At 45.0% G+C, this 15,029-nt stretch overlaps 1 protein-coding gene across 6 annotated transcripts in view; it reads right to left on the bottom strand.

Annotated features, from left to right (window-relative positions):
- The window catches only part of IKKepsilon (I-kappaB kinase epsilon), a 395,291-nt gene that overhangs the window by 290,211 nt on the left and 90,051 nt on the right, over window positions 1-15,029 (bottom strand). For 5 of the 6 annotated variants that reach the window (XM_069315600.1, XM_045766596.2, XM_069315599.1 and 2 more), the window contains one exon: window positions 10,353-10,482. The exons of the other annotated variant lie outside the window; for it this stretch is intronic. In XM_069315600.1, coding sequence (XP_069171701.1) covers window positions 10,353-10,482 — 130 coding nt within the window. The remainder of the gene's footprint in view (window positions 1-10,352; window positions 10,483-15,029) is intronic. 6 annotated transcript variants of the gene reach the window in all.

The raw sequence follows: 15,029 nt of genomic DNA, 5'->3' as shown, positions 1-15,029 counted from the left end.
ACGCAGCTGACGCAAGGCTCCCGGGATCCGAACCCATTGATCGCGAGGGCAGCAGAAGGAACGACCCTGAAGAAACCAGAATATCTGCCGAAGCCGGATCTGACCCGATGGGTAGATCAGCACAGCGAAGTTCAGGCTTTCCCACAGCCGCTCAAACAACCGGCGTGTGACCCGGGTGCTCTCCAAAAACCGCTGGAGGCGGGACCGCAGCTGCAACAGCGTCGCAGGAGGGAGAGACAAGGAAGCAGTCCGAGAGTCCCACACTAGACCCAGCCAAGTCCGAACCTGAGAGGGAACCAAAAGGGACTTCCTCCAGATCACCACGATCCCGAACCCGGCGAGCTGGGAAAGAACCATATCCCTGGTGAGCAGACACACGAATTGGCTGGGAGCCCACACCTGCCAGTTGTTGAGGTAAGCCAGAACATGAACTCCTAACAGAAGCAAACAGATCACCACAACCCTGTAAGGTGTGTGAACACTCGAGGTGCCAGATTTAAGCCGAATGGAAGGCAATGAAAGTGGTAAGCTTGTCGCCCCATGACAAAACCGAGCCAGTCACTGAAACCCGGATGAATCGGGACGCGTACAATAAAATTATAAAACCAAAACGCATCCCGGAGGACCCGAGATACCATCCAGGCACCCAGTGCCAAAAGCAGCCGGACCTGAGACAGAGTGGTCATCCTAAAGGAGGGGCAAAAGTCTCAGGGATTCAGACTAGACAAGTCCAGGACGAATCACAGATCTGCACAGTCCCATTTCGGAACTGAAAACAGGTAGAACCCACTTGAGGGACGTTGTCGTTTCGACCACACTCAAGCAAACCCACCCCTGGATGACCTGACAGCACAGGAGAAAAGGCCCGCCCTGCCAGCCCTGATCTCCCCGAAGGAGGAGGAGCGACCCAATGCCACCACAGGTCGGAGGAAACGACCGAAATTGCCCACGAATCATGGGACCAGGCGAGAGCAAACAGCGCGAGCCTTCCCCCGTATCGCCCCATCAACGGGGCTACCCGCTAAAGGGCCAACGACCTCCACGAGAGCCCAACCGATGCCAAGAGTGATCACTGCGCCGACCAGAATGACGACGGCTCCAAAAGAGGCGCTGGCCCCGAATCTGGCACTACTGGCTTACGATGACCGAAGGAGCCCCAAGACCTGGCACGACCCTTCCGGACAGGACTTCCATGCCCCCCCCTCCCCCCCCCCCCGAGAACCTACAAGTCCGACAAAGGCTGTCACAGGACGAAGCCGCATGCAGAAAAAGCACCACCGCAGGCTCTGCAAACAGCAACGGACAAAAAGGTGATGAAAATCTAAGAGCCAGGGCCCAAGACGATTCCAAAATCTGGACGAGCACCACCTGTCAGCACGCAAGGTGAGAAGCGAAGAACAGATGCCGTCTCCCTCAGAAACGGCGCATACAAATACACCAAAGCAGCCGGCACCCGAGCTGCCGAAGCAAGAACACCGTACCCTGGCCCGGAACCCAGCTCCTCTACACCCAGCGCGAGACAGTCCGAAGACAGCTCCAGCAGGGAAAAGAAGCACAAGAACCGAAGCCAAGTGCCCACAGGCGCACAAATCCTCGGCCACCAGGAATGTCGAAAGGGAACCTGCACGTACAGTCACACCTGGCCGACATCATAAGGAAGGAACGGGAGCAAACTAGCACACCTTGAGGTGTTCCAACTCACCCCCCAGGAAAACCTAAATGACCGTAAGCAAATCTCGCCATTCAAGTGTGCATTCCGACAGGACAAATGCCAAGCCCCCCCCCCCAAAGAAGAAAAGGCAGTCTGCCAGCCAGGAAGACTCCGGCACTTTGTAACGCATCCAATAAAGAAAAGAGGAGCCAAACTTAAAAAGAAGGCTTCATTATCGAGGCGTAATCCGGGTCTCGCAGGAGGTAAGCCGCAAGGGGCCTCCCACACCTTCCTCAGTAGGATGCGGGAAGACAAAAACCTCCAGAAGGAGGGAACCAAAGAACCCAAGGGAATTCAAACCCGAACCTGGGGAGGAGTCGAACTCGTAACAAAAACATACAGGGAGGGGGAAAGGAAAAAAAACCCTCCCCCCTCTAACAACAAGCCCTGCACTGAGGGTACCAAACACCCAAGCAGAGACCAGTGGGGCTCAGGCCCCCCCCCCAAGTCAACTCCTCCCCAGCCCTGGAATCCTCCACATCAGAACCCGGGGGCCGAGCCGTCCTCCAAACCCTCTGCCTTTGGAGAAAAAGCAGAGTCCACTGGAAAAGCAGGGATGAAAGGGGCCCAGTGGCATGGCCCAAAAGCTCTGGCAGGAGGACCAGGCTCGAATGCCTCCGCCGCCAATCCAGAAAGGGCAATCCCCGAAGCCACCCGAGTCTCACTACAGTATAATTCAGCGGGGCAGCTGCGGGGTATCCGGAAAGGCAACCAACCTCGCACGTTGATATATTGGACTTGTACCCAAGATTAACCATGTAATGTATCAATTATACAATGTATGTATATGATGTAACTATAACCTGAGCTTGTAAAAGCACCTTAATCCCCTTCAGTGATTTAGTGCTTAATTGCACACTAGTTTCTCTATCAGCTATCTCACCCTGTCAGAGTAAAAGAGACAAATGTATGTAATTACCTAAGTGTAATTACCTAAGTGTAGTTACAGGATGAGAGCTACGCTCGTGGTGTCCCGTCTTCCCAGCATTCTTTGTCATATAACGCTTTGAAACTACTGACGGTCTTGGCCTCCACCACCTTCTCACTTAACTTGTTCCAACCGTCTACCACTCTATTTGCGAAGGTGAATTTTCTTATATTTCTTCGGCATCTGTGTTTAGCTAGTTTAAATCTATGACCTCTTGTTCTTGAAGTGCCAGGTCTCAGGAAATCTTCCCTGTCGATTTTATCAATTCCTGTTACTATTTTGTATGTAGTGATCATATCACCTCTTTTTCTTCTGTCTTCTAGTTTTTGCATATTTAATGCCTCTAATCTCTCCTCGTAGCTCTTGTCCTTCAGTTCTGGGAGCCACTTAGTGGCATGTCGTTGCACCTTTTCCAGTTTCTTGATGTGCTTCTTAAGATATGGGCACCATACAACCGCTGCATATTCCAGCTTTGGTCTAATAAAAGTCGTGAACAATTTCTTTAGTATTTCTCCATCCATGTATTTAAAACCAATTCTAAGGTTAGAAAGTGTAGCATAGGCTCCTCGCACAATGTTCTTAATGTGGTCCTCAGGTGACATTTTTCTATCTAAAACCACCCCTAGATCCTTTTCTTTATCAGAATTCTTTAAAGATTTCTCACATAATTTATAGGTTGTGTGGGGTCTATGTTCTCCAATTCCACATTCCATAACATGGCATTTATTCACATTAAATTCCATTTGCCAAGTGTTGCTCCATATACTTATTTTGTCCAGGTCTTCTTGAAGGGCATGACAATCATCTAAGTTTCTTATCTTCCCTATTATCTTAGCATCATCAGCAAACATGTTCATGTAATTGTGTATTCCCACAGGTAGATCGTTTATGTAGACAATGAACATTACCGGTGCAAGAACTGAACCCTGAGGTACTCCACTCGTGACATTCCTCCAATCCAATACCTTGTCTCTGATTATGGCCCTCATTTTTCTGTCAGTTAGGAAATTTTTCATCCATATTAGTAGCTTACCTGTCACCCCTCCAATATGTTCCAGTTTCCAGAACAACCTCTTATGGGGAACTCTGTCGAAAGCCTTTTTTAGGTCCAGATAGATGCAGTCAACCCAACCATCTCTTTCCTGTAAAATCTCTGTGGCTCGATCATAAAAACTGAGCAAGTTCGTTACACAGGATCTTCCAGATCGAAAACCATACTGTCTGTCTGATATCATATCGTTTTCCTCCAAGTGTTCTACCCATTTAGTTTTAATTATTTTTTCCAATATTTTGACTATTACACTTGTCAATGATACAGGTCTATAATTAAGGGGGTCTTCCCTGTTTCCACTTTTGTAGATTGGAACTATGTTAGCCTTTTTCCACACATCAGCTACAGCTCCTGTACACAGGGATGCCTGAAAAATCAGTTGAAGTGGAATGCTGAGCTCAGGTGCACATTCTCTCAGAACCCATGGTGAAACTCCATCTGGACCAACTGCTTTGTTCTTACTTAGCTCCTTGAGCATTTTTTCCACTTCGTCTCTAGACACCTCTATGTGCTCTATGTTGTTCTCTGGAATTCTTATTGTATCTGGTTCCCTAAAGATTTCATTTTGTACAAACACACTTTGGAACTTTTCGTTTAGCGTTTCACACATTTCCTTTTCATCTTCCGTGAATCTATTTCCCATTTTCAACCTCTGAATATTATCCTTTACCTGCAATTTGTTGTTTATGAATTTATAGAATAGACCTGGTTCTGTTTTACATTTGTCTGCAATCCCTTTCTCAAAATTTCTTTCTGCCTCTCTCCTCACTGCCGTGCAGTTGTTTCTCGCATCTTTGTATCGCTGGTATGTTTGGGGGTTCGGCCTCTTCCTGTATTGATTCCATTTTTGTGTCTTTTGGTCTCTAGCCCTCTCGCAATTTCTATTGAACCAATCCTGTTTCCTAGTTCTGCATCTCTGTTTTGGTATAAATTTTTTTGTGCCTTTATCATATATTTCACAAAACTTGACATACATCTCATTCACTTCCTTGCCTAGCATCAAGTCTGTCCAATTATACTCACTAAAAAAATTTCTAAGGTCACCATAATGTCCTCTTCTGAAGTCTGGTTTTTCAACTGCTTCAACCTCCTTATTTTCTTCCAGCTTATACCGCATTGCATACTTTATTCCTAAAAAGACATGGTCACTTTTACCCAAGGGAGGACGGTACCGAATGTCAAATATCTCTTCCTCCTTCCTGGTAAATATCAAATCTAGCATGGAGGGAACGTCCCCTTCCCTCATCCTCGTAGCTTGTTTAACATGTTGATACAAGAATGTTTCCAGGATGAGGTCTACAAATTTACAGGTCCAAAAATCTTCTGTTTTAGCTTCATATGCTTCCCAGTCTATGGATTTCAAGTTGTGAATGCATGTGTGTGCATATATGTATGTATATATGTATATGTACATATATGTGTGTGTGTGTATGTATATATATGTGTATAAAGTATATATGGAAGCTGATCAGAATTACATTTCACCTTTGTAAATGCACATTAACCCTTAAAGTGCGCATCACTTCATATGAAGTGTAAATCGTTTTACCAGTCAACTGCGCTTCACTTCATATGAAGTGTATGGGTACCGCGCACGATTTGAATGGCCCGCGGTGTAGCTGGGGGTCCCATACGCTGCCCAGGGGCTCTAGTAAACAGCGGCCATTTTGAAAAAAAATCCAGCTCACGATTCGATGGCATGGGAGGCCTCAGTTTAGCGAGAGTCACCATGGCGAGCGCACGGTCAAACGCCTCACGGGCACGCACCACTCAGTCCCTCACCCCAGAGCAAATAGCCCACGAATTATTCTCTGAAGGTGAAGAAAGTGTGTTTGACGATTCAGACAACGATGAGGATTATACACAGTTGTCGGGTGATAGCAGCAGCAGCAGTGAAAGTGAGAATGACCGCCATGCCATGGCGAGGCCTATTCGCTCTCCCATGCCTCCTCGCCCATTTTCTACCCCAATTCTACCACGACCTCACAGTTCCTGTGGATATTTTCTGTTTGAGGGTGACGAGTCAGAGGGAGGTGACTCCTTTTCTGGGTTTAGTGACTCAGATCAAAGTTTTATTGAGCCTGTGGCTGGTACCAGTGGTGTAACTGGGCGAGAAATTGTCGCGTCAGCAGCATCTCGCCCGGCCAAGCGCCACCGCATGGCACCACATGAGTGACCAAGAGCCTCGTGTTCACGTGCACCCACCTCACGTGCACCCACCTCACGTGCACGTAGCCGCCGTGCTTCTCGCAGACGGTATTCAGCTCCTGGTCGCCGGTATGCATCGCTTCCTCGCCGTCTTTCCTCTGCATCTCGCAGGACGCCTGGTGTACTTGAGTGGAGTGATGGTGACGATTTTATTCCTAATATTCCTCACTTTGACGATAAAGATGTAGGGATTACAAACCTTTTCCCTAATCAAGGTGAGGACATGGCTGAGATGGAATATTTTACAGCATTCTATGATGAACCACTCATGGAATACATTGTACACCAAACGAACCTGCATGCTGCTTACCTGATTGAGAGGGAAATCACAGAATTTTCACGACTGCAGCGTTGGAAAAATACCACAGTGGCGGAAATGTATGTGTTTTTGGCACTCTGTTTGTTGATGAAGCACTGTCACAAACATGCAATAAATGACTATTGGAGCAAGGACAAGACAATACCAACACCTTTATTCGGGAAATATATGTCACGAGACAGGTTTCAGATACTCCTCAGGTGTCTACATTTTGGAAGTGTTCAGGACCGAACACCTGATGATAGACTGTGGCGAGTGAGGCACTACATGAACGATGTTATTGGAAAATTCAGAGATTTTTACGTACCAGCACAGAAGCTGGTGGTTGATGAATCTCTCATACTTTTCAAGGGACGTGTTCCATTCAAACAGTACATTCCCTCAAAACGAAATCGATTTGGCCTGAAATTTTTTGTTCTTTGTGATTGTGAGACAGGATACGTGTTACACATGATTCTGTACTCGGCTAGTGATGTAGACATTCCCAGTAACGACGAACATGGATTCTCGGGGAGTGTAGTGAAGACCATCATGGCTCCGTGGATGAACAAGGGACACATTTTATACACAGATAATTACTATACAAGTCCCTTGCTAGCTCGGTTCTTGCTAGAAAATAGAACCGGATTGGTTGGTACAGTAAAGCCACAACGAAGGGAAATGCCTGTGTTTGACAACGACATTGCAGTTGGTGAGTGTCAGAGAAGGAAAAGTGATAACATTCTGTCAGTTCGGTGGAAAGACAAAAGAGAGGTGAACTTGTTGACAACAATTCATGATGGAACAATGGTGAACAGTGGGAAAGTGAGCCATAAAACAAACGCACCACTATATAAGCCAGACTGTGTTTTAGACTATAATATCAACATGCGGTTGATTGATAAATCAGACATGATGATTGGCACTGCAGAGTGTGTGCGGAAGACATGTAGGTGGACGAAAAAAGTGTTCTTCCATCTTGTGGACATGAGCATGCTGAACTGTTTCAACATGTACCTTGTGAGAACTGGACGTAAGCCCACTTTCCGTGACTTTGTATTTGATGCTGCAATACAGTTATTAGGAAAGTTTGCAAAAGATGTCCCAGGTATTCAGCGGCCCATCATAAACCCACTGTTGCAGCATGCTGGTACTCCACGCCTCGCTCACACTGAAGGCTTCCTAGCACACAAACTTAAGTATTTGCCACCTGGTGTGAAGCGTGCAATAGCCCAACGTGATTGCTGGGTGTGTAAAACAACGACACGTAGAGACAAGAAACGGAAGCTTGTGCAAACATGGTGTGAAACGTGTGGTATCCCATTATGTGCTGTCGACTGCTTCAATAACTACCACAGTCTAGAAAAACTTCTAAGTGTGCTTCAAAGTGTGTATAGCGTGTGCGAGTGTGTAAATATGTAAACATATAAGCAGATAGCGTGTGCGTGTGTGTAAATATATACAAATATAAGCAGAACATACAATATAATAGACTGTAATGACATATTATATTGCCGTAATTGAAAACATTTGTGTGCGCCTGTGTATACTCAAATATGCAACAATTATTGATACAAAATATGTTCAAACAGTATTTGAAACACAATTAGTGAAAAAAAATTAGATAAAATGCGCTTAGACATTGTAAATAAATAGCGCGAAAATATATTTGTGGCAACTCTGGCTGTTTGAGGACTGCGCGCAACATCTCCCGGGCGTGTACTGCATGAGCGAACATGCAGATTGTGACGTCATCACCGAGCTTCTCGGCTCTATTGCAACAAAAGTAAGTACAATAGAATTTTTTTTTTATTTTTCCCGTGATCAGTGAACAGAACTTAACAGATTAGCAAAAAAAAAAAATTTTTTTTTTTTTTCAAAATGACATGCGCCTGTGTGGATTGCAGGATATTAGACCCCGAGCATGTTAAGGGTTAATGACACTATATAAAAGACACATCGAACACTTTATGTAGGGCATACGTAAATCTGTGTATCTATGTATTTACGTATGTAGGTTAGCTTAGCATTTTAAAAGCACCGAATCACCTTCTGTGGTTGATTGTTCAATAAACCCCTGAACTATAAGTTTAACACATCTCTAACCCTGTCCATGGAGGACAGAAGAAAATGTATATATGCTGGTTAGCATTGTAAATGTGTGGCCACGTCTGTGGAAAAAAAACGTTGCTGCAACTTAAACCTTGCATGCAACACTAAAACTGTCTGCACCCAAATATCCTTCTCAGTGGACTGGGTGAATGGAGTACAAGCGAAGAACACCACTCGCAGGACTCCGGGTCATAGGTGTCACTGACCCCAACAAGCAGCAAGGCGGAGGCAGATGGTGAATGTCACCCCAAAACAGGGGGATAGAGCAACTTTCAAACTCACACAAGGCTAGGTGGGACTCAGAGGTCTCCTACATTGGACCACTGAGCCTCAATGGGGGTTTCCAGGGCCCTTAGGCTGACTGCTAAGGGAAGCCCAGGCGAGGTACTGCTAAACGATTATCCCAGAGCTACCAAGCAAACAATCTAAAAGCTGAACCCCTGTGACGTGTGCAAGCACGGGGACCTAGTAGAGGGCCACCAAAAACCTACCTGTGGTCCTACTACCACACCTGGCAGACCCCCGCCAGGCAACACAAAACAAAAACAAAAGAAAAACCCCGCAAAAGCACAACGTCTCCAGGAGAATAGAACCGGTCGCTATGCATATATCAGACAGCTGCACAGTACTTCGCGCCCCAGCCAGCAACAAAACTACCTCCTAAAACAAGGGAAACAGGATAAAGAACCATCCCAGCTGAACCCCCAAGGGCAGGCAATCACCGAGCAACAACAGAACCACACGAAGGTAGCAGCTCCTGAACGGCTCATGGAAGATAACCCTGAGGCCACAAAGGCAGTACTTACAGGGCACCTAGAGAAGGCGGCCCTAGGTGCATGCAGCCCCATCACTCTCGTGTTATATCTAGCTCACATACCACCAAGACAGAACAACAACACCGCACTGGAGCACTGCGCAAAGAGTGGAGCTAAAGCGATCGACCATCACTAACACAACAGCCTCTTGAACTGAGGAGAGTTGCCGGCGTGGAGGTCTGGGACCCCCTTGTCCCCCTCCCGGGGAGGGGGGGGGGGGGGGGGGGTTGCGCAGACGGATGTGCGGCGTTTGAGGTGACATCATACTTGTTTCCTTGGTTTTGATTGGGGGAGTTCTGTTCCTAGTTTGACTTTTGGTTTGCAATTTATTTGATCAGCAGTAGTTTGTTTTGGAATTCCTGCCTTTCTGGATGTCTGACCTGGCAGATGGCAGACAAAGACTGCTTCCAATTACATGGGGGTGTCTTCAGCTATTGCTCCTTGTGCCTCTCTTGAGAGGTGCCAGGTTCTGGCTCTGGTCCCCGGTAGGCTTAAAATTGACTTCGATTGACTGTTGCCATGGTCTAATATATACACATCAGCCCGGTATAGCTCCGGGGAGCCAAAGGGGCTCTCCACAGAAAATATTAGAAAATTTACTTTTGCAAAAAGAGTAATAGATGGTTGGAACAGACCAAGTGAGAAGGTGCTGGAGACCACAACCGTCAGTAGTTTCAAAGCGTTATATGACAAAGAGTACCAGGAAGATGGGACACCACGAGTGTTGCCATCATCCTGTAACTACACTTGGGTAATTACTTGATCATTAATATAGCTTTAGGGAGTCTCCGGGGCTATCCTACAGAAACCAGTCAAATCACACTATTGAAAGAAAAAGCCATGTAAACCTATGTAAAAGATTTAGGAGTGATGATATCTGAAAACCTTACTTTTAAAGAACATAACACAGTTACTGTCACAACTTCAAGCAAAAATGACAGGTTGGATAACAGGAACCTTCCAAACAAGAGATGTCCCATCAATGAAGATACTTTTTAAGACAGTAGTGCTTTCTAGAGTGGAATATTCTTGCACCCTAGATAGCAATAAACTAGGCTTGGAGACTGGTTTTGCAATGTAATACTGAAGTACACTTGATAGTGAAGAAGGTAAACTATTAAAAATGCCCGTAAAATACAATTCAGCCATGCTATGCATCTTAAAATTTAATAATGGATTAACAAGCATGAAATGGAAGTGACAGCTGAATAACCACATCACCAACCAACCTAAGTGTGACAGCACCAAGATGAACTCTCCTTCTTCTAGGCCATGGCTGTTCTCCGGGTCATCAAGTATGTTGAACAATGAGCCTCCCGTACACAGCTCCATAACGATCACCTTGCCTCGTCCTTCTTGCTAATGTCGGGATCAGTGATACAAATCAATTATAGTAATACAGACATTAAATGAGAGGATATTTATATTGTATATTATATAATTATATAACAAGAGTTGATTAACCCTTAACATGCTAGGGGTATAATATCCTTTCTTCCCCACAGGCGCATGTAATTTTGAAAAAAAAAAAATTATTTTTTCTTCCTAACCTGTTAATTTGTGTTCACTGATCACGGGAAAAATAATAAAAAAATCGTAAGTGGCATATATTGCCCGCTATAGGGTGGGGAAGTCTGGCAAAAAAAAGGCGCTCACTCAGCATGCGTCCCAGGCAGTCTGTTGCTCGCCAGCTGTCAGGCCGGAGTTGCCACAAAGAGATAATTACCTAATTATTTCAATGTCTCTGATTGATTTTTCATAGTTTTTTTGCTGTAATATTATTCAACAGTGTGTAGTTTGATATATTTATATAATAAAATGAGTGAATCATTGCTGTACTCAAAAATATGGTGTGCATATTGTTGATTCAATTATGTTCATCAATCAGTGAACAAAATACTTTGTCGGTTATTACACTATATGCACAGGTTATATATATAAGTATCTGCATGTTTTGTTCACTACAACGAACCACTAAGTAGCTATTATGAGTCAAAAAGTAACGAGGAGTGACCGCCGTGTACCAGCCAGCCACTCCCGCCCTCCCTCAAGTCATCTGACTCACCCACATTCTCCTCCCACAATACTGATTTTGCTATAATTCACTATATACAGACGTTATACATAAGTATCTACATGTTTTGTTCACCATAACTGTACATCTAAGCTTGTATGGTGAGTAAAGGCACAAAGATGTAGGACCTCACACAGTCAGCTGATGGCTGCCGCCCCCAAGTCCAGACGCACTAATATTTCTCCTCCAACAATACTGTGTGGTGTTATTATGCTATATACACACATTATATATAAATATCTACCTGTTTTATTCACCATACTTGTACAAATAAACTGGTATGGTGCCCAAAGACCATCGTGGTAACCAGTAAACAACACCGTCGTCTGCACGGTGGCGTCGTGCAGACGACGCTACCGCCCTCACCAAAATGGCGGCTCCCAACCTTCTCTTGCTGTTTATACCCTCTATACACACGTTATATATAAGTATCTACATTTGTGTTCACCATAGCGAACCACTAAGCTGGTATGGTGAGTGCAGTCAATAAAAGGTGGCCACACACAGTCAGAAGACATTGCCACCACCTTCCCTCCCACAGCATTACTCCTCCCTCCATGGCGCATAGCGCTAAATATCACCACAATCCTCCTATTATCAGAAGCCTGGTCAGTTTTATCAGTTAGGGGTCTTCTGTAATAATTTCATCGCTACATAATAGCATGAACAAGTATATTTTGGCATTTTTAGGCGATGCTGTGGTCACAAGCTGAACAGCAGTGCTGTTAGCTCATGCTGCGTGCATCTGGCTTGGTTGCTCACTCAATACTGAGGCCAATAACACCCGGGAGTTTGGCCCACGATTTTTAAAAAAAATGATGTCTGTTTACAAGAGCCCTGATGAAGGTGTGGTGAATCCCGTGTATCCGCGGGCTGTTTAATTCTTGCGTAGTACTCCAACACGTGTTATGACGTGATGCGCAGTTGACTGGAACAACGTCCAACACATCATATGACGTGATGCGCACTTTAAGGGTTAACAAAACAAATATATTCCAAGTCTTTGTAAGCATTAATTTTCCACCCATTATTTTACCAAGTTCAATAATTAAAATATATGTACATGACACTATTGTAATACAGATAGGCAAAGATGTTTCTCCACAATCCAGTACTTCCACATTGATTATTACATAGTATCTACCGTATTACACATGCCATGCACTCATACAGCTGAAGCAATTACCAACATACTTTCTATGTTGACATAGAAACATAATTCGCAGTATGTCAACACAATGTGAATTAAATTATAATCTTAACTAATTAATTACCACTGACATGGCCAACAGCTGTACTGTAACTTGTTCAATTCAAAGCCAAATCATAAAGTACTTGCACCAAGGAAACTTTGCTACTTCTATATCCTTATCAAATTATTCTTTTCTGTGAGGGAGCTGACGGAGGCACCCTGGAGCTATCAGACTGATATTAGCTATATTAGTCTGGGGCTTTAGTCTTACGGAGTTTGAGCCTACCAGGGACCACGAGCCAGAACCTGGTCCCTTCAGAGAGGCACAGGGAGCATTGGCCTATGAAACTCCCTGTATGAGAGTAGTCATGTCTGCCATCAACTGGGGTTAGACACCCAAAAAGGTAGGCACCCCAAAACAGACCTCAACTGGAGGGAAAATTGCACCTCGAGACTGAACAGAGGCTAGAAATTCCCCCAAGGAAAACAAGATAACAAGCAAAACATCATCACACCCCTGTCATGATGACAACCCCTCCCCCCCCCCTCCCCTGCGAGAGGGGAAGGGGGGCCCCCAGCTCATCGAGCCAGCCACCGGACTGCTAGTTCCTCGATCGAAGCCGACTGGGGCGGTTGTCTACTCTGGTTGCAATAACCTGACAGGATTTTTACCCGTGCGGTGGTATCGGCTGTATGTTGGCGCAGTGGCCAGGAGTCCAGTACCCAGGGCTGCATGCACTTAGGGCTCTCTTCCCTTCCCTAAGCGTATCATCAGGTTCCCACTCCTGTAGAGGTAGAGGTTGCTTGGCTTCTGCCTCGCCCTTGGGGTCAGCTTAGGTCTTGGTGCTTTTGTTTGACCCTGGATAGGGGGTGGTTGTTGTTGGTTAGGGGCGCACTGGGCTGCACAGCTTGCATAACCGCATCGGCCGTCTCTCTCTCTCTGGCCTCCTGGGTTGTGTTATTTCCTTGAGTTCTTTTTCTCCTTTTTCCTGTTGGAAGGCTGCCAGTGTTCCCCGTGGTTGCCCCCTTCACAGGGGCCAGTTTGCCCAATTACCTGGTTGATACTGATTGATGGGTGTCTGGGAGTTCTTCTACTCCCCAAGCCCGGCCCGAGGCCAGGTTTGACTTGTGAGAGTTTGGTCCACCAGGCTGTTGCTTGGAGCAGCCCGCAGCCCCACATACCCACCACAGCCCGGTTGGTCTGGAACATCTTTTAGAAAACAGTCTAGTTTCTATTGAAGATGTGTCTACGGTTGTTCCGGCAATATTTCTTATAGTCGCTGGGAGAACGCTGAACAACCGCGGACCTCTGATGTTTATACAGTGTTCTCTGATTGTGCCTATGGCACCTCTGCTCTTCACTGGTTCTATTCTGCCTTTTCTTCCATATTGTTCACTCCAGTACGTTGTTATTTTACTGTGTAGATTTGGGACCTGGCCTTCCAGTATTTTCCATGTGTACATTATTTGGTATCTATCTCGTCTCCATTCTAGTGAGTACATTTGGAGAGCTTTGAGATGATCCCAATAATTTAGGTGCTTTATCGCGTCTATGCGTGACGTATATGTTCTCTGTATTCCCTCTATTTCAGCAATCTCTCCTGCTCTGAAGGGAGAAGTGAGTACTGAGCAGTACTCGAGATGGGACAACACCAGTGATTTGAAGAGTACAACCATCATGATGGGATCCCTGGATTTGAAAGTTCTCGTAATCCATCCTATCATTTTTCTGGCCAACACAATATTTGCTTGGTTATGCTCCCTAAACGTTAGATTGTCGGACATCCTTATTCCCAAATCCTTGACATGCTGTTTACCTATTATGGGCAGATTCGATTGTGTTTTGTACCCTGTATTATGTTTCAGGTTCTCATTTTTGCCGTACCCGGGTACCTGGAATTTATATCTGTTAACCCTCAAACCGCTTGGGGCCCAAATGGAATTCACACCCACAGGCGCAACAAAAAAAAAAATTCCAAAAAATTATTTCGTCTTATAGAAGTGTTCATTTTTGTTCCCTGATCACGGAAAAAATAACAAAAAAATCGTAGGTGGCATATTTTAGCCGCAATAGGGTAGGGAAGTGTGGCAAAAAAGGGGCGTTGGCAGAGCCTTCGCCAGATGAGGTCTACTCCGCCCGAGTTGTCAGACGGCAGTTGCCACAAATATATTATTACCTAATTATTTCAATGTCTCTGATTGATTTTTTCTTAGTTTTTTTGCAGTAATATTATTCCATACAGTGAATTGTGGTATATTTATATTATAAAATGTGTGAACCATCGCTGTACTCAAAATTATGGTGTGCATATTAGTGATTCAATTATTATGTTCATAAAACAATAAACAAATAATTTTGCTGTTGTTACACTATATACACAGGTTATATATAAGTATTTGCATGTTTTGTACACCATAACGAACTACTAAGTTGGTCTTGTGAGTCAAAAAGCAACGAGGAGTGACTGCCAAACACCAGCGAGCCACTCACTGCCACTCCCTCCCTCACCACCACCTCACTCACCCTCATTCACCTCCTACAATACTCTTTCTGTATTTATTCACTATACACAGACGTTATATATACGTATTTACATGTTTTGTTCACCATAACTGTACATCTAAGCTTGTATGGTGAGT

Source organism: Procambarus clarkii, chromosome 81 (assembly GCF_040958095.1).
Source record: "Procambarus clarkii isolate CNS0578487 chromosome 81, FALCON_Pclarkii_2.0, whole genome shotgun sequence".
NCBI lineage: Eukaryota > Metazoa > Arthropoda > Malacostraca > Decapoda > Cambaridae > Procambarus > Procambarus clarkii.
The sequence above is the reverse complement of the archived record's forward strand: the minus strand, read 5'-3'. Positions and strand labels throughout refer to the sequence as shown.